The 18,767-nt window shown below is 54.3% G+C and overlaps 7 protein-coding genes across 7 annotated transcripts; 4 read left to right on the forward strand and 3 right to left on the reverse strand.

Annotated features, from left to right (window-relative positions):
- Positions 1 to 128: 128 nt before the first annotated feature.
- TIM8 (Mitochondrial import inner membrane translocase subunit tim8) lies at positions 129 to 494 on the reverse strand (the record flags this gene model as incomplete). Its single annotated transcript, XM_028634987.1, has 2 exons — positions 129 to 295; positions 377 to 494. 2 exons carry the CDS (start codon positions 492 to 494, stop codon positions 129 to 131), a joined length of 285 nt encoding a protein of 94 aa, XP_028492435.1.
- Positions 495 to 927: 433 nt separating this feature from the next.
- D7B24_000736 (uncharacterized protein) lies at positions 928 to 3,324 on the forward strand (the record flags this gene model as incomplete). The annotated part of the gene is made up of 1 exon (XM_028634988.1): positions 928 to 3,324. One exon carries the CDS (start codon positions 928 to 930, stop codon positions 3,322 to 3,324), a length of 2,397 nt encoding a protein of 798 aa, XP_028492436.1.
- A 315-nt stretch (positions 3,325 to 3,639) lies between these two features.
- ALR1 (Mg(2+) transporter) lies at positions 3,640 to 5,554 on the reverse strand (the record flags this gene model as incomplete). The annotated part of the gene is made up of 2 exons (XM_028634989.1): positions 3,640 to 4,219; positions 4,287 to 5,554. 2 exons carry the CDS (start codon positions 5,552 to 5,554, stop codon positions 3,640 to 3,642), a joined length of 1,848 nt encoding a protein of 615 aa, XP_028492437.1.
- Positions 5,555 to 6,769: 1,215 nt separating this feature from the next.
- Positions 6,770 to 7,218, forward strand: D7B24_000738 (uncharacterized protein; the record flags this gene model as incomplete). The annotated part of the gene is made up of 3 exons (XM_028634990.1): positions 6,770 to 6,823; positions 6,895 to 6,954; positions 7,030 to 7,218. 3 exons carry the CDS (start codon positions 6,770 to 6,772, stop codon positions 7,216 to 7,218), a joined length of 303 nt encoding a protein of 100 aa, XP_028492438.1.
- Positions 7,219 to 7,441: 223 nt separating this feature from the next.
- RBX1 (RING-box protein 1) lies at positions 7,442 to 8,002 on the reverse strand (the record flags this gene model as incomplete). Its single annotated transcript, XM_028634991.1, has 4 exons — positions 7,442 to 7,540; positions 7,605 to 7,675; positions 7,758 to 7,836; positions 7,892 to 8,002. The coding sequence occupies 4 exons, from the start codon at positions 8,000 to 8,002 to the stop codon at positions 7,442 to 7,444; spliced, it is 360 nt and encodes a 119-aa protein (XP_028492439.1).
- Positions 8,003 to 9,254: 1,252 nt separating this feature from the next.
- D7B24_000740 (uncharacterized protein) lies at positions 9,255 to 10,325 on the forward strand (the record flags this gene model as incomplete). Its single annotated transcript, XM_028634992.1, has 1 exon — positions 9,255 to 10,325. The coding sequence occupies one exon, from the start codon at positions 9,255 to 9,257 to the stop codon at positions 10,323 to 10,325; it is 1,071 nt and encodes a 356-aa protein (XP_028492440.1).
- Positions 10,326 to 11,206: 881 nt separating this feature from the next.
- Positions 11,207 to 13,675, forward strand: D7B24_000741 (uncharacterized protein; the record flags this gene model as incomplete). Its single annotated transcript, XM_028634993.1, has 10 exons — positions 11,207 to 11,848; positions 11,913 to 12,022; positions 12,079 to 12,151; positions 12,216 to 12,418; positions 12,524 to 12,561; positions 12,636 to 12,709; positions 12,781 to 12,841; positions 12,900 to 13,057; positions 13,136 to 13,341; positions 13,417 to 13,675. 10 exons carry the CDS (start codon positions 11,207 to 11,209, stop codon positions 13,673 to 13,675), a joined length of 1,824 nt encoding a protein of 607 aa, XP_028492441.1.
- Between the last annotated feature and the right edge of the window lie 5,092 nt (positions 13,676 to 18,767).

Here is an 18,767-nt window from a genome sequence, read left to right on the forward strand (position 1 = left end):
CCGTCAACAGGGTGAAGTCCGAGCTCTTTTGGACTGCACATGCGACGAACGTTGTCAATTTAGTACACATGATATTCCACTTTTGATGATACAGTTATGCCGTCATGTTCTTGTACAAAATCTTCTTTTTAACCAGAACGCATGCTGTTCAGGTGCTTCATGGTCAAGAAGTTGACATCCAAAAACCTGTCGACGCAGTTTGCTAGACATTTCTCCTCACCATTGTCCAGCTTGGATCCTCGAATGGAGCCCGTGACACACTTTTTCCAGCAGATCTCGGTGAGCGCATGTGTTTCTACGACATGTTAGTACGCCTGTATCTGCAGGGACGATCAAGTGGCGGCGGACGAGCGGCCGTAGGCAGTGAGGGACGCACGGGACTGAATCTGCGATCTTTGCGACTCGTTGGCAAGGAACTGACGAAGCTCCTGCTTGTCCTTGTCGTTGAGCTTTTCGAGGTCTGAGTTTTCGATTCCTTGTCGCGAGGCGTCCATTTTGGCAGATCTGAGAGGAACTGGGTGTCAATCGGAGTTATGATTGAACAAAACCAGAAAACTTACGCTAACGAAGTTCAGTTGATACTGCGGAAGGCTTGAGGGTGCTGTTGTTGTTTTTGCGTTTGGTGAGAATGTGAGACCTTGGAGCAATAGGAGGTCGTCACAGGATTCAACGCTGCAACACCAGGTCTGCTTGCACCTCAGGCCGTCAACCAAGCTCGCACGAAGCTCAGTCATCAAGTGAGCTGCTTATCCATATCTTATCTTCTTATCTGTCACAATGTGGGGTTGACAGAGGGGTAGTTCAGTTCCCGCTTGCTTCCGCACCCATCAACACAATCAGGCAAGTGGGGGAATTTTTTTTTGTCCCCCAGTCACCCCTCCATCACTCAACCTACCGATATCGCTTCAAAATTTGCCAACCATTGCGATGGCTTCTACCATGCGGATCTTGCTTATTGGTAATGGCGGTCGCGAACATGCGCTCGCCTGGAAGTTGAGCCAGTCCCCCACCGTCGAGGCCATCTTTGCGGTTCCGGGCAATGGTGGCACTGCGACCTGTCCCAAGACCACCAATATCTCCTCCGTTGCTGCGGACGATTACCCGGCGCTCGTCGCATTCGCCAAGTCCAATGCAATCACATTGGTTGTTCCTGGCCCGGAGGCGCCTCTCGTCGATGGCGTCGAGGGGTACTTCCGCGACGCTGCGATTCCCTGCTTCGGTCCCTCCAAAGAGGCCGCTCGCATGGAGGGTAGCAAGACCTTCTCCAAGGACTTTATGAAGAAGCATGGGATTCCCACCGCCGCTTACGAGAACTTTTCCGACTTTGACCAGGCTCTCGCATACCTCGATCGCATATCGCATAATGTCGTCATCAAGGCCACCGGACTCGCCGCCGGCAAGGGCGTCATTATCCCGGCTACCAAAGACGAGGCGAAGGCTGCTCTGAAGCAGATCATGGTCGACAAGGCTTTTGGAGACGCGGGACAGGAGGTTGTCATCGAAGAATTTCTGACCGGCGACGAGCTCAGCATTCTCACTTTCAGCGACGGTACCCACACCATCTCGCTGCCTCCGGCGCAAGACCACAAGCGGATCGGAGATGGAGACCAGGGCCCGAACACCGGCGGTATGGGCTGCTACGCACCCACCACAATTGCCACGGATGCATTGATCAAACGCATCGAAGATGAGGTTGTGCAGCCTACCATTCGAGGCATGCGTCAAGACGGCATGCCCTTCAGGGGCGTCCTGTTCACTGGGCTCATGATCGGCCCTGACGGACCCAAGACTCTTGAATACAACGTCCGCTTTGGCGACCCAGAGACGCAAACTGTTCTGCCGCTTCTGTCTGCCGATACCGATCTTGCCGAAATCATGCTCGCATGCACGGCGCACGAAGCTCGCCTAGATTGCGTCAAGGTGAAGATCGAGCCAAAATTCAGCGCTACCGTCGTTGTCGCTGCTGGAGGTTATCCCGACGCCTACGCCAAGGGCACGCCGATGAATGTGCAGGCGTCAAGCTCGCCTGACATCACCGTCTTCCACGCCGGAACAATACTCACGGCGGAAGGACAGCTCCAGACTGCGGGCGGTCGGGTTATTGCCGTCAACGCGACGGCTGCCGAGTCCCTGGAGGCAGCGGTCAACAAGGCATACCAGGAGGGTATCAAGCTGATCCAGTTTGACAAGATGTACTACCGCAAGGACATCGCTCACCGCGCCTTTCGAAACAAGACTGGGGCTAAGGAGGCGCTCACATACGCCGCCGCCGGCGTGAGCGTCGACGCTGGCAATGACTTTGTGGAGCGTATTAAGAAGGCTGTGAGGGCCACAAGACAGCCTGGTGCAGATGCTGAGATTGGAGGCTTTGGAGGTGAGGTAGATTTGGCCAAGTGTGGCATTCAGACGGAAGATGGACAGCTTCCCATTGTTGTTGGTGCCATCGACGGCGTGGGTACCAAGCTGCTCATTGCGCAGAAGATGGGCAAACATGACACGGTGGGCATCGACTTGGTCGCCATGAATGTGAACGACCTGGTGGTTCAGGGTGCGCGACCTCTCATGTTCCTTGACTACTATGGTTGCAGCAAGCTGGACCTCAGCACGGCGGCATCCTTCGTTGAGGGTGTGGCGGCGGGCTGCATCGATGCTGGCTGCACGCTGGTCGGCGGAGAGACTGCCGAGATGCCAGGCATGTACCAGAAAGATGACTACGATGCGGCGGGCTGCGCCGTTGGCGTCATGACTGGCCGCCACCGACTTCCGCGTACTCAGGACATGGCACAGGGAGATGTTCTTCTGGGACTTTCTTCAAGTGGCGTGCACTCGAATGGGTTCTCACTCGTTCGCAAAATTGTGGAACGCGAAGGACTGCAATATTCCGACCAGGCGCCATGGGACCAAGGTCGGAGCGTGGGCGAGAATCTGCTGACACCAACACGAATCTATGTGAAGAGCTTGCGCGGAGTTGTCGAAAAGGGGCTTGTCAAGGGACTCGCACACATCACCGGTGGAGGTCTGATCGACAACGTGCCTCGTATGCTGCCAGACGAACTCGCTGCCGAGATAGACTTGACGTCATGGCAAGTGCCGGCCGTCTTCAAGTGGCTCAAGATCAGCGGTAATGTTGAGGCGCTACAAATGTGCCGCACATTCAACATGGGCATCGGTATGGTGGTGGCTGTCGGCGTGGACCAAGTACAGGATACTGTAGCAGCGTTGGAGGCTGCGGGTGAACAGGTCTCCCGAATTGGGCGGCTTGTGAAGCGAGACGGTGAGGCTTGCGTCATGACAAACCTGAACTCTGTGGTGTGGGAATCATGAGCAGTGGAATTGAACCATGTCTGTGAAGCGCAATTAGGGGTATTCCAAAGCAAGACCAAAAACATGGAGAGATTGGATGAGAACGCAGCACGCCCTATACTGAGTGTGCATGTCTTGAATTGATGTCACATCTACGTTGCCTTGGTCCTCAGCCTGGCAGACAGAGTTTCTTTGGTTTTGTTAAGAGCGTATATTTTGATACCTAGGAAAGCGTTTCTAAATTTCATCGAGCAGTTGATACCCTCGCGTGCCGGGTCATTGTGTGTGTGTGTGCATGAACTAAGCTGGAAGATGTAGCGGGTTCTTACCATGCCGTCATATGTACCTGGCTCTACGAGCCCATACCAAGATGACGATACAGAAGAAGAACAGGCTGCCCATAATGGTGAAGAATGGAATCACGTTCGGACCATCCTGGAAAGGCACGCGAACATTCATGCCGAACAAACCACTTACGAGGTTCATCGGCACCAGGATTGAGGCAAGAAAGGTGATCTTGCTCAGCACCCGGTTGGTGTCTGTTCCCTGTGCAATGTTGTTGATGGATAGCTGTGCAAGGTAGTTGCTGTGAGAACGAGACAGAATCTTCTCGAAGTGTCCGAGGTTTGTGACCATCGTGACCACGTGATCCTGTATATCGCCGAGGTACAAGCCAATATCCATCCGAGGTGTCACCTTGTAGTTTTCGTTGCAGCGCTTGGTAAAACCACGGAGTACGTCAGCCTTTCCTCCAAGCAGACGCATCAATGCCATGCAGTTCTTGCGCACTCGCCCGATGGACCGCAAGAAGACGCTTGAATCGCCTTCGCGAATGACGAAGACTTCATCTTCAATCGAGTCAGCCTCCAACTCAATCTTTCGAATGATTGGCGCAAAGCAATCAACAATGTCGTCACTGATGAATAAGAAGACAACGGTTAGCCTCGCTAGGGAGTAATGCTCTGGGCAACAGAGGGACTTACATCATCGCGTAACAAATCCAGTCACTGCTGAGAGCAACATAATCCTTCAACAAAGCAATCCTCTTCCTAACGTGGGAAGCATGAGCATTTGGTTGAAAGCTGAAGCTCAAAGTCCCTTCTCTGAACACAACAACGTAGATATTAAATGGCTCATACTCTTGCCCATCGTCTTCTTCTACTGTCTGAAACGAGCGAAAGCTCGCGAAGTAGTAGGAAGGAAAAAGCTCGATCTTTTCGCGTGCCTCCTGAGTGGTGATATCCTCAATCGTAAGAGGGTGGATTCCAAATGCCTTGCAAATGGCTTGGACTTCTTCTTTTGTTGGGTTGTTGACATTGAGCCACCAGACACCGTCTGATTCGTTTGGCGGCAAAGCAAACAACCCCCGAACATCCTCTCCTGGTAGAACTAGGTCACCAAAGTCTTGAGCATGGATGGTGGACTCCCAAGCCGAGGAGAAGAAGCTGAAACGGTTCTTATCAATGGGCGGCTGCTGAGGAGCCCTTAACTCGTCGGCCAGAGTGGGCTTTTCTTTGTTGTCGTCCGCCATCGATGACTCGGAGGGCATGTCAAGGATGTCTCCGTCTAGAGTGGCCAACTGGATCCCATCAGGGGCGCAGCTGGAACCTTGGGGTCGTAAATCCGCAAAGCTTCTGTCCACAGTCTCCTGTTTGCTGAGAGCACGTGCAGCAGACTCAGACTGCAAGAAGTTCTCCAGGTAGTCGAAATCAATGTACAACTGATCCTTCCTGCCCTTGTCCTGAAGTGGAAAGCAAACGTCTTCCTCGGCTGTGTGATTCGAGTCCATACTGACGGCGTCATCATCCACAGTGCGCGGCCTGCTTCGACGACTGGCAATGGAAATAGCTCGATGTAGTTCAGTTTCCTCAGGTCTCGGTTCCGAAAACGACATCTCACGTTCGCGACGGCGAGCTTCGGCAAAAGCCTTGACAGAGTTGGGAGGCGAGACCGAACGCTGCTCGCCAATAGTCTCCACCGTAGGCCGCCGAGGGCGCCGGGTAGTGGGTGATGCCTGATCGATCTCGTCGTCCAAGATTGCCTCCTCTGAGCTTTTCAGTCGATTTTTGGAATTGTCCGGTGCCTGATCATCGTCGGCGGCCAGAAGACGAGCACCGTACAGCGAATCGAAGGTACCTCGACGGACCCGCTCATGTTGCTGAGAAGAGGGTGGCTGATGTCTGTGATCATCCAGCTCAGGAATAGGCGTCTTGAAGCCCACATCGGAGCCGTTTTCCTCGTGATCCGACATTTTGTGAAACCAGATGGGGTCGGAGTTGGAGTCGGGGTCGTGAGAGTTGGTGTTTTGAAGATGGAATCTAACGATTAAGCAGCGCTTGATCGAATTGTGCCGTCAGGAGCCCCTGCGTCTGAACTCAGATATTGGCTCCCATAACTTGACTAGCCGAAGCGAATATCGCTGCCGGGTAGCTGGCTACAGCTGTAGCGCACTGCGCGCATAGATCGTGGGTATGTTTTGCTGTCCAGACCCAAGGCAGGCGTCGTATTCTGCCGAGGTGACAGTCAGGGTGCTTGGTTTTGTCGCTGCAGAGTTCGGTCGCGATTGTCGGGCAAGGTTTACTTAAGGCGGCTTCTTGTTCACTCCACTGTAGACCCAGAATCCAGGACCTAGGAGCGAACGGGTAGGGAAGAGCTGAAGCGGGGCGAGTGAAGCCAACTTGGTGGTGTTCTGACGACTAGAGATGTGTTGTTGGGTCTTGCGACCTTCTGTGTTCAATTCGACGCGGGCGGGTGGGCGTCGTGAAGCCAGAAGAGTTCAGTCGTAGCGATGAGGTGATTGTGATATCGGACCAAAGTCAGAGTGCCAAATAACGAGCTTGACCTTCTCTAGACTCGATAAAACCGAGGAGTGCGTGGATTGGAGACACGAAAAAATTGGCAACTGATGCGGTTGTTGTGTTTGCAGTTGAGATTGAGAGACTGGGTGGTGCAGACAAACAAACGGAGGAGAGTGGGAAAGACGAAGCAACGAAATGTCGAAGTCAAAGAATGGACGTCGTTCATTGGGGCTGATATCCCTCTCCTAAGAGGTGGGAGGCCAGAAAATTTAGTCAGGAACTGCCTTACTTGCGTAAGGCTCTCGGGCAGGTTCCGCGGTTGGGGCATGCTTCGGAACATGTCCGATGCGTCGTCATCTTGATGGGAGGATTAATTATGGGCTTCCGTCGGCACGAGTTCATACTGTGCACCACCCAAGGCAAGGTAGCCACTCGTCCAGATAGCATCACAAGCATCGCTTACCTAAGGAACACCACGTTGCAGCACGCCCATCCTGCAACCGCATCGCGATCCAGGCTGTTGCATCCGCTTCTCAATCCTCAAGCTATCCCGGGTACTTCTGGGAGGAACACTTTGAATTGATCGCCCGGCTCCTCGTTGTATCACCAATTCTTGTCCACTTTCTACGGACAACTCCCGATCTTGCCTGACGCAAGGTCGCATCGCCATGGCTGAACAGATGATTCTGGACCAAGTTCGGGATCTCGCCGAGGGCCAGATTGTATGTTGTCATAGGCGGATCAGTCCAACCCTTGGCGCTCCCTCCCGCTGACCCATCTGCGTTACCAACAGGACTTTGAAGGACAAAAGAAGGCCGAGCTCTTGTCTACTTTTCTGCTCTCTGCGTTCGGGGTACGTCTCGTCTTTGCTGCCTGAGACCAACCTTGATGGCCACCATTCGCTGATCGCACCGCCTTTGTGTTTCAGGTACTCACGTTTGTCGTCGGCTTTATCCTCCAAGATATCAAGCTGGCTGTTTACATTGGGCTTGGCGGCACGGCCTTGACGTTCCTTGTTGTCGTGCCACCCTGGCCATTCTACAACCGGCACCCAGTGAAGTGGCTGGAACCACAAGGTGCTGTCGGCGACATCACAGTCGTGGAGAAGACGGGATGACGAGCGGGAGTAAAATGGATGAGAAGATGCCAATGGTTCATATCAAAGTACGCGAGTTCCGTGGTGTCAGAAGCGCTATTCGTGCTGGCTGTTGGTCCATGATATCATGCTCGTCAGCCCTCGTTGTTTCCACCTCCCATTGTTGCCGCCGCCCCATCGGATGTACGTTCCCTGCCTGCGTGCTTCCTGCCGACGGGCCCTTGGGCAAATCGCATGTCTCTCCTTAACGGCCATACTTTTGAAATTCCCAGTCACGATTGTCCAGAGGACATACTTGTCGAGTCTTGAGCCATCGCGATATGCAATGGAAGTGGAATGCGTGCTATAGCTTCGTCAGCGACACCCCTCCATAACATGAGGTAGTCCGGGGAGCGGGCACTGCTCACGTTGCATATCCCCCAAGCCACCGTACACTCCTCACTGGTCGCCGAGGCCTGGTTGGCCTGGCACTCGATACCTGGATGAGACGATTGTTGTTAGCGGGCCAGTCTTGAAAGTCTGTCGGAGCCACGTCTGCCCCTGCCAGATATCAAACTTACAAAGATCCATAATGTGGTTTCTGCAGATGGCGCAGTTGTCGACAACAATATCCCAAGCCCACAACGCAACAGCATTCCACTATCATCGCAAGTCAGCCAAGCGTGTGCTGTCTGCAAAGACTGTCCGACCCAACCTTTTTGACCTCAAAGCGCTTCTTTCCATCGGTGGCTTTACCCTCTGAGCCACTGGATTTCTTCGTAGCGACTGCCTGGACGGGAGCGTCCGTCATGTCCACGTCGGCCATGATTCGCTGGTGATTCCGCGGGGGTTGATAATGCGTTCGGAAGAGTTGAAGTTGCCGTGAAGTGTGATACGAATATCGTGACAAGAACCGTGTGAATTTGGTCGCTGGATAGAGAGAGGTATGGATCGAAGTCAGGGTCCAGGAAGTTCCCTCAAGGTCTAGACAACTCGGTAAGCTAAGCTCGGAGCGACACCGCGGGGGACGATTGCCAGCTGCTGTCGGACGGCGTGACGCCTGTAAGGAAGGGACAAGGACGGGTCAAGTCACGGAATTCTGAGCCGACGTACCTAGGTAGGTAGGTAGCAAGAGAAAAGCTTGTCTGGTCAAATGTTGCTGGGGTGTTCGGGGAGACGCTTCTTCGGGCAAGCTGGATGGAGGCACCTGCTTTGGTAACTACTTCTCAAGGTAGGTACTCTCTTTGGAGGGGTGGCGGGAACCTGAACTGATCGCCTACCCAATAGGGTGCTTAGAGCACAGTGCCAAAACTAGACATTTCAATTCCAACGTGCGTGCTTGTCGACCCAGGTACCCAGAACACATGCCCTTCTGCTAGCAGGCATGCTATTTATATAGTGCGTATGTCTATAGGCTACAACCGCCTCATGGTTTCATTTTCCCAGGTGCTCGATGACGAGAGGTTGTTGCCTTGTGTACCTACAATTGCTACCTCACTAGAGAGGAGTTAGAATACCTCCGGGCAGAATGGCGGTCTGTGCATTTTCCACAGACAGGCGCTTGGTCGAGGGGAGCGGACGGCAAGGTTGGCTGTCGATCACGTGCCATGCCAGCGTTGCTCCTAACCCACGTCACCAAGCTGAACCAGCGTCCCGCCTACTTTACCCCTCGGCCCCACATCACACACATGCACATCCTGTCATCTGCGTTCAACATCCGCTTTCGTCAACCAACAGGGCTGCTTGGCTACTCCCACAGCCTACTTCTGTGTCAAGGGTTGCCTCCAAGCCAACGTCTTGCCTCTCCACCATGAGCAGGATTCTTTGCACCTGCATCACAATCACCGACATATCCATCTCATTTCGACATCAGCCGGGCATCCCATAACACGCACGCGCATTGCCAACTGGCGCAACAAACGCGCGCCCGAGGCTGGCTTCCCCCGCACGAACTGGGCGCCTCTTAACACCCAAAACGTCAGTTCCGTCACCTCGCGCGACCTTTGCCTTCTCTTGGCGGACTTGGCTCTTCCATACCATCAAATATTGTAACACCTGCGCCGACATCCAGTACAGTAATGGAGCAGGCAAAACCTACGCCGTCGCGCCGTCGCGCCGCCCGAAATAACGGCAAACCTGCTTTGCAGAGGATGTATGCATCTGAGAACGACTTGCCAGTGACTTCGAAGATGGGATATGATCAGGGCCCTCAACCGTCCACACCTCAAAAGTCGGGCTCTCCCGCATTTGATATGCAGCCTGTCGCTTTCCAGCAGGGCTCTGCGAAAGCTTCGCGCGCGCGCAATAACAATCAAAATGCCACCAACCAAGGTAGTCACAACAAGGCTCGTCCCAAGCAATCGACAACCTCTCCCGACTTCGCACGAACTGCGCGCCAGACCACTCCAAACAGCGCCGCCGTACCCAGGCTACCGTCTTCAGCCGCTTTCGCTGGCGCTACGTTCCACGCTTCTCCGGCACCATCTGCTTTGCCGATACCAAGTTTCTACAAGCCATTTGCTGGATCGCCTAGTACGCAGACTCGCCACCAGGACGCCCAGCAGCAGCCATCTCCGCCCGCTACAGAGCCAGAAATGCCGACTCCGCAGCGGCCACTAGCCAACGAGGCGCGTGAGTCACCACTGGAGGCTATGTTCAGAGCCGATCGTGCGGAGAAGGAGAAGGCTCGTCGCCCTAGCTTCGTCAGCGATGCTTCTACCAGCCGACATCTGTTTTCTCCCAACGCTATGCCTCAAGGATCTCAAACAATGCCCCGACAGCATTACGGATTGCCCAGAGACAAGCCTTTCCAGCAGCGTTCCTCATCCGGTATCCCCATGGCAGAGCTTGACGGTGTTGCAGGACGGCCGGTTGGGCCTGCTTTTTCCACTCCCTATCAAGATCGCATACGCGCAGCACGCGGACCAGTCCCACAACCCACAAACAATGGAGTCTCGCCGTCGCAGCTTCACGAAGATCCAACAGAAGCCCTGAAGAAATATCTTTTCGGCCCCAAGAATTCGGGCTCAGAAACGACATCTTCAGCCCTCCCAAATGAGGCCCTCGTGAGTTCTTCCGCGCCTGCCAGCCGGCCTGCGGGCTTGCTAGCAATGGAGGATGACTTGAGGCGAATTCTTAAATTGTCTTGATTGGGGCCTCTTGATTTCATGTCTCTGTTCATTTACGACAGTCTTCGTGAGAAAGCTTTGCAGCACATGATTGTTCTCACTGCGGTGCAAGGGTTAAGGATGTTTTTTTTTTGGCTTGCATGGGAGGACCATGGTTGCTGGCGTCGGATTGATCTCGTACATCCGAGACCCGGATTCGTTACTTTGAGGGAACGTCAACCAGGCAAGGCTTGGTACATGGTTTCAGGGCGGACCGTACAGCGTCTCTCCTTTGTGCTCGCTTGTGCACATTAGCCACATGATGGCCAAATCATGACAAGGACAGCGAAACTACTACTGTATACAATGCTTATCAATTTCTTCCCCTCTGGGCGTTGTGAACGCCTGACAAACTGTTTCAAGTCGTATGTTGTTAGTAATGTATTCTCTGCAAGATCACTGCAGTCTAATGACTTGGCGCTTGGTCAGTGCATCGATGGTCCATCACGTCGAAAGCATGGGACAATTGCCCCTGTCCCTGTGAATGCGAAGCATTGCTTTGATATCAGGCAGAAATGATGTCACGTGGTCTCGTGGTCAAGTCGCGTTTGGTGTGGCGCAGGTGTAAGGACGCGTAGACCACCTCCGTCTAGGGTCACGAATTCTCATCCGAACCTCGCACGTGGCCTTGGTCTGTCGCGCGTAAAACCAAGGTCACCTGATCCAAAGAATCATTTTGCCGGTCAGCGTGTTTTGAGTGCTGGTAGAGCTCATAGTGCTCTATTCCACATACCGAAGTACTCGCACGCCTGGTCCAATTTTGCCCGCCTCCCTCGTAGGCAAGGAAGAAGCCATAACCCATCATTGCCATTCAACGAACCTTCGAGAACGAGGGCTAGGTCTCGAAAAATCCAAACCCAAAGATGGCGTCACCGTTGCCAAACCAGCAACCTGGAGAAACTCCCTACCAAGATGTCAATGGCGATTATGACGAAGACGAGGCCCTCAAAGCTGCTATCGCATCATCTCTAAAGCAGGAAGCAGAAAAGCCCAGAACCTCGGAGCAAAAGCCTACACCCAAAGGCACCAAGTCTCTTGGCCAGGTAGTCAAGGTCGCCGGTCCGGAGTCATGGTTGCTGGATAGGAAAAAAATGGAAGAGGCGCGCCTACAGCGGCTTCGCAAACGAACGGCTGAAGATGCCTCGCTTGATGGGCCGCAAGGCAAACGACTGAAAACACCAGCAACACCAGGAACGACTGATCCAACTATATTGAGGCAGGATGCGTCAGCTTCGATTTTAATGGGTGTCACGGCCTCGAATGGAAATCAAGTCACGCGCCAAGTACCGGAGCTACGCTTCCCGAGAGGAGTCGTCAAAAGGACGTGGGTGCATGGTTTTCCGCGCACAAATGACGACATCAAGATTGAAGAAGTCCTTGAGAAGGACAAGCTCGAGCTAGCTGTCGTGTCATCTTTCCAATGGGATGAGCCCTGGTTACTATCCAAAGTCGACACTGCCAGAACAAGAATGGTATTCATTGCATATGCAAAGAACGGTGCCGAGGTATGACCCATGTTCGGCGTGCTCTCAACCAAGGTCGAGTGTTCAGTCGCTGACCATATAGCAGCAAGAGACATTGAGAGCCAACGTACCGAGCAGCCGAATCAAACTCTGCTTTCCTCCCATGTACGGCATTGGCTGTATGCACTCGAAGTTGCAACTGTTGAAGTACCCGAAGTAATCGATTGGCCTCTCCGCACGTATACTTCTCACGATTCACTGACAATTGTCAGTCACCTGCGCATTGTTGTGCCATCTGGTAACCTGGTCCCTTACGACTGGGGAGAGACGGGAGTACTCGAGAACGTATGTTCCATCGAAAAGCTCCGGCCTCACACTTCATCTACGGATCAGTCTGCTGACAGTATAGATGGTTTTTCTTATTGATCTCCCACGAATCGTTCAAGCTTCAGGTGATGGAGATGCAATCCGAGGAAATGATGCCGCGGGAGTTTCCTTTGGCACCGAGCTGCGACGCTTCCTTCGGGCACAGGGACTGGACGAAAGTCTGGTCAAGAGCCTCGATAACTTCGACTTCACTGAGACGGAGCGCTTCCGTTTTATCCACACCATGTAAGCTTTCACGTCCCATCACGGCCTGCGCTGCATCTTTCCTGCGAGATTCATGCTCTGGCTTGGAGCCTCGTATCATTGCTTTTTGCTGATTAATGCTGGCAGTGCTGGAGGTCACACGGACCAACTATCCGGGGAGACAGGTAGGACATCCTGTCTACATCGTGATGCCTCTTACAAGACGCACTGACTACTGGGTTCTGATAACTTGGCGTAGGATACCATGGTTTGAGCCGTGCCGTGCATTCATTGGGCTTGTCAACCGATAAGCCTATCACAGTTGACTATGTGGTAAGGAAACATGACCCCAGGCATTCAAAGAGGTCTTTCAATGGACAAAACTGACGACTTCATACTTACAGACGTCATCACTGGGTTCGATCGATAATTCGTTTATCAAGACGATATACACGGCTTGTCAAGGTACGTCAAACGGAGACTTGTTCTTCCTTTAGTTCACGAGGATCTTATCTTCCACCAGGCTCAAACAAAGATCAAGATGATGGAGGAAACCAGCCAAGCCGGCGGAACACCAAGACCGCACTCGATGCGACAGATAGCCACAAGGCGCTCGGGGTTAAGATGCGGATATACTTTCCCACGGAAGACACAGTCGCGAAAAGCCGAGGCGGCAAGGCTGTAAGTGAACTCAACTCGACTGAAAAGTGCTCGCGCCGACGTCCATGGGTCATTTCCGGCTAACTATATGTGCCATAGGCTGGCGGCACAATCTGTTTCCAAGAGAAGTGGTGGGGCTCTGCAACGTTCCCACGAGAAATGCTTCGAGATTCAATCAGTACAAGACCCGGAGTTCTCATGCACGACAAAATCATCTTTGTGCAGCCCAACAGTACAGGTGGCCAAGACGACCCAGGAGCGGGATGGGCCTACGTCGGGAGTGCCAACTTGTCGGAAAGCGCGTGGTGAGTCGCAGCATGCCACACCTGGACGTATAGTGTACGCGTCTCGCCCCTGACTGACTTGGACATCTTCTACAGGGGTCGACTCACGAAAGAGCGGGGATCCGGCAGGGCAAAACTCACGTGCCGAAACTGGGAATGCGGCGTCCTCGTCCCCACTCGGAACACAGGCGATCGTTCAAGCGGGGGGCTTAGCGGTGCAGGCGAGGCTGGGAAGATGCTAGAGGCATTTCGAGGAGCGGTGCCGGTACCCATGGTAGCACCGTCAAGGGCCTATGGCGCTTCGTCGAATGACACGGCTGCTGATCGACCGTGGCTCTTCATGAAGCGCTATTAGGCTGTCTCGCAGTGTAGTTAACATGAGGCACATATTATGCCCGAAACGAAAGGGAGGACCGACTTGGGTCTTTATGGCGGTGGGAGGACATGTACCCTTGCTTGGGTTGCTTTTGTGCTCAAGCATTACGTACAGTACAGACCTGGGCACCCGATGATGGTATTGTGATTGTCCTACACGATACTCACGCAGCCCGGCCGCTACAGGTGACAGAGCAAGGCAGCGAGCTGGCCAGGGCTGGGCTTGGCCTTTTGATGTTCGTACTCGCACACAAATAGGACCCATGCTACCCGTCCCAGATGATTGATCGTTTTCGGGTCAGCGAGTTCGGCAAGGATACTAAAAGTAATCAGTGCTAGGTCGAGGGTACGCGGCGTTTTGAACAGGTGAGAGGTAATGTCACGGCGAGGCGAGACAAGCCTTTCCAGTTCATCGGGCGGGGCTGAGGCAACAAACGATTTCCTCCTTGCTGCATGCATGTACCTTCCACCTACATGTACGTACCGTACTTGTATGGTATATCCCTGCCCGGAGGACATTACTGTACATGTACATCTGAGTCCCTGCAAAGTTGGGGGAGGGGACAGGGAGCGCAGGGCGCAGCCTCGCGGGCGCATGTGCAGACTAGCGTCGAAACGTACGGACCCCGCAGGCTTGTCCAGACCGCCCTAGATAGTTAGCTGCCTGCCCTTAAGAGTGTACGAGTCCACCAGCAGCTTGTTGACAGCGGTTCGTGAAGGCTCATGGAGAGGCGGGCCAAGGTCCTACTCGTCAAGAGGTGGGTGACATTCCTGGAATGGCGCTTGCTCACGCTTGTGTGGCCAGACGTGCTTGATCTTTGCGAGTACCATGTACCACTGCCCATACCTTAAAACGTGACAGGGCCTGTGACAAGCCGGCCAGGACAACGAGGTGGGCCAAAGACCATACTGACAGTCGTACATATCCACAGCCATTAGATGGGCATGCTGCATCCATAATTACCAGGGCACCCGTTCTTCTATATCTCGACTCCTCAGCTGCACGACTGAATGGCAGGTCGACGCTACCCTGGTAGTCTGATGCGAGGGTGGATACACGTGTCAAAACTCGACAAACCCAGCGGCTTGAATTCGAAATGAGGATCACGAGCAGAACGACCTCGCAACGAAAACCAATATCGACAAGTTGGGATAGACTGGGGCTGGCATGGACCAAATGAAAGAAAAAAAAAAGCCCCGGGTTTGTCACGGCACCGCCTTCTCGGCACCAAAATACATCCGACCGAGCAGGGCTCGGAGCCTGCTCCGTGCTGGCACCATTGGTTCCATATCCACCTAATCGCCTGCGGTTGATTCCAACACCAGCAGGGCTGCCATGCTGGTGGTCCGTCTGGGGCGTCCAGTTACCCTGTCCTAGAAGTTGGCCTTGCCGGGATCCTCTCTATCTCGGAACATGCCAGCTGGTGACGAATATGAAATGAAGGAGCACGTTGAAGGACAGGATGCACCTAATGCATTCGAGAGAAAGACAAGAGAGTGATCCGCCGCCCTGGCGGCCTTGTGGCCTGGCTTTGCTGCACAGTGGGTGGTCCACTTACTCGTTGTACCATTCCTAGGATCTCCAGGTCCCCTGCGTCCCCTTGATCACGTTCCGTCTCGAAACACCCACCCTCCCGGAGATGTGAGGTCAAGACCTAATGTACCTGAGCAGGCACTGAAGCAGCAACACATGGCCCAGTACCCAACAAGGCATCTATTCAGGTAGCGTGTAAGTTGGGACACATGAGCCCTACATGGGAGGGCGGGTGGATAGGAGAAAGAGGTGCGTTGGGAGAGGAGAGGAGGGAGGGGGAGGCGAATATGCCGCAGCCCAAGCCAGCGTTGCATTCACAGTAACCGTGGCAGTAGCGCAACCTACCGGGTTCGTCTTCCGAGTGCTGGCCCCAATGTTGACAGCCAGCGTCGATTTTAGAGTTAGGCTCCGTCATGACAAGTGCCGGCCGGTCTCAGGCGCTAGACCCAAGAACAGCGGGCATTATTCGTCAGAGCTGCTTGGAGCTTGTACCCAAGCTTGAACCTGGACTTGGAGAGGGGAGCCGATAGCCGCAAAAACAGACGCACGAGGGACAGACTGGAGGACTGAGAACAGGCACCGTGCTCATCCAGTTGATACAGCAAAGAAGTGGCCCGGCAACCCGGCACCGTGGTGCTGCAGTGGATGTGCGCAGGAAATGGGCCCCTTTTCACCAGCTCCCCCCCCCTTCCCGCAGCATTGAAACTGTTTTCAGAGGATGCGCGTGTATAGGTGGTGTATGTGCCTCCTGGTCGGGTTTCAGCGGAAGCGCAGAATATTTGTTATGCTTCTCGGCAATGCCTGATGCCTTCTGTGCATAAAGCTCCTCGTCGGCAAGAGAAGGCGAGCCTGCGCCGATCATCCCATGAAACTGGTCCACCCTGCACTGCTGGACGACAGAAAGCAATACAGAGCATCACGATGTAGGGAGAAAGGGACGCGTGTGAGCACAGCGAGAGTGCGTCTGCTGTAATGAGTACATGGAACAGTTGGGTTCCTGTGGATAACTAATATGTGCCCGGGTTGGACCATAATGGGGAGTAGGAGAAAGAGAGAGGGGTGGATCGGGGGGTGGGCAGGCAGGTGTCGATCTCCTCAGTGGATCAAGCCCCCCAGTGGTGTGCCTGAGGGAGGTACTTGTACGAGACACACAAAGGCAAGTAGGTACTTTCAGGTGCTGTCGTCAACCACGGCGAGCGCATAGTACGTTGTCTCTCAGAGGGACAATTTTGCCAAGACAGACCACTAAGCCACATCGACGGCGAGAAGACGCAGCCACCTATACACAAGCAAAAACCGTGCGTCGCACCTGGGTACTTGCCGGCCTAGGGAGGTAAGCAAGTGAGCTTCTGGCAGCTCATGCCGCCAAGCCTAGCAGAAGGTCAACCCCCCCTCCCCCGTCACGCACTACATGGTATTCCGGTTACCATTTGGAATAGCATTATTTCAAAAGCCCCGCGCTACGTATCAAGGCTAAGCACAAGGGGTCAGTGAGGTTTGGAGGGGAGGAAGTCGAAGTAACGAGCAAAAGGCGAGAATGGTTCAACGATAGTTACGTTCACCCCCGCCGCCCCATCGCCCCATAGCCCCATCACCCCAAGCACCCCAAGCACCCCAAGCACCCCAAATACTTCAAGCTGTGAGAGGTGTGGCAGGTTGCCACTTCCCCTCCGTCGTCTGCTTCCCTGCCCCCTCCTCCCCCTCTTCCGCCGGCGCCGGCGCTGTCCCTCTTTGCCGGCGCCGCTCTGTGTCCCCTAACCCTTGGTCCTTGGCATTATACCCCTGGCCCATGCTCAAAGCTTGATACTGTTCTATTGTTGCGTCAGTCGCAAAGATGCACCTGCTTACATTATTACCCTGAACTCCGTCAAGCCGAGTTTGGTCAATGTTTCCTTCTTGGACGGGAGGGGGAGAGAGAGAGATCTCATCCGTCAGCCTTCCGAGGCTCATGGCTGGCTATCGTTGCATCCCACTGGGAACCCACCCGGCACTGTTTGCTACTTCGTTGCATTAACGGGTAGGTAGGTAGCACCCAGTGGTCGGTTAAGGTCAGACATCTGGAGCTCACGCGCTGTCACGCGTGTTCTAAACCCAGCTTAGACAAGCCTGGAGGTGGCTTCCACTCGGACCAAGATCTTCAGTGACGATCTGCTTCCCTGGTTGGCGGCTGTGGTCTTGGCCTCGAAGCTGGTCCCAAAGCTCTTCGTACCATCAACCTCTGGCGCACACGCATGAGCCTGAGCCTGAGCCTGAGCATATGCCCAAGGTTGTGAGCAGAAGCAGAAGCAGAAGCAGAAGCAGAAGCAGAAGCAGAAGCAGAAGCAGAAGCAGGAGCAGGAGCAGGAGCAGGAGCAGGAGCATGGCTGCGAGAGCAAGCACGAGCTTCACCTGCCTATCCTACCTAGATAGCTCAAGACCAAGCACCACACACGCCAGCATGAACAACAACATGATGGCGCCACTCATGCTTCCGGCCGGTCAATACAAGCAGACCTGAAGGTAGATACAACTGTTTCTCGCCCTTCCCGCCGCATTCCGCCTGACTGGGTTGCAAAGGGGACGGCCGATTGGGTGCGTGTTCTTTGTCTCGCTCGTGTCTTTAACAGCAAGGGTGCGCTAGGACGGCTGCCGGACTACAGCCACCTCCAATGCGCGAGTAGCTCCTCAAGACGGGAACGCTAAGGCAGGCTCTGATTCGGTCCCCCGTTTTGGTGCGGCAGTCCTTGGCCAGCCCAGCATTCTTCATTCTCTCTGTCTCTCTGTATTTCCGCCGCTCTCTTTCTCTCTCTGTCTCGCGCTTGCTATTTTCTGCCTCGTCGTTGTCGCCCACTTTCCGACTTGCCCTACAATGGGCCGCCTGTTCCGCCAGGCGGCCAATTGAGTCCCCAAAGGTCGTCCGTCACAGAAATTACACCGGCAATTGCCGCGGAAGCAGCGTTGGCAACTCACCCGGGCTTTGGTGACGTGGGCTGCGTAAAAATGCGCCATCCAGGATGCAAGATGCAAGATGCTGCCAAGCACTAGGCTATACTATTTCAGGCGCCGCCCGTGCGGTTGTAGGGGGCGGATACATCGAGCTTCTTGCGAAATGGGGACGCAAGGATGGCTGACGAGGCAGTTGGTCGAGTTGAAGTACCGGCTTGGAGAATTCCTACTGCCGTGGACCGAAAATGGCCAGAACAGAAAGGGACGCCAGAACCGGGCGGGGGCGATGGACGAACAGTACCGAACCAGGTGGTATCGGGGCATGAGCCGAAACTAGAGCCGGGACCCTGCCCATGATGATAAACTCGACGGGGTCCATGACTAGAATGCGGACCAGGGGCCAAGACCAGGCGCAAAGCACAAGTCCAAGACCAAAACCAAGCCCAAGATCCAAACCAGGGCCAGGACCGGGACAAGATGCAGGTGCAGGCGCAGGCGCAAGCGCAGGCGCAAGACCAGGGCTAGGACCAGGACCAGGACTAGGAATAGTCATGACTTGCCCCTCTCCTTCGACTGTTGACCCGTCGGTGAAAAAGGATGGTGGGACGTGCGG

The sequence above is a fragment of the Verticillium nonalfalfae genome, assembly GCF_003724135.2.
Source record: "Verticillium nonalfalfae strain VnAa140/NRRL 66861 chromosome Unknown scaffold_110, whole genome shotgun sequence".
In the NCBI taxonomy this organism is placed as follows: Eukaryota; Fungi; Ascomycota; class Sordariomycetes; order Glomerellales; family Plectosphaerellaceae; genus Verticillium; species Verticillium nonalfalfae.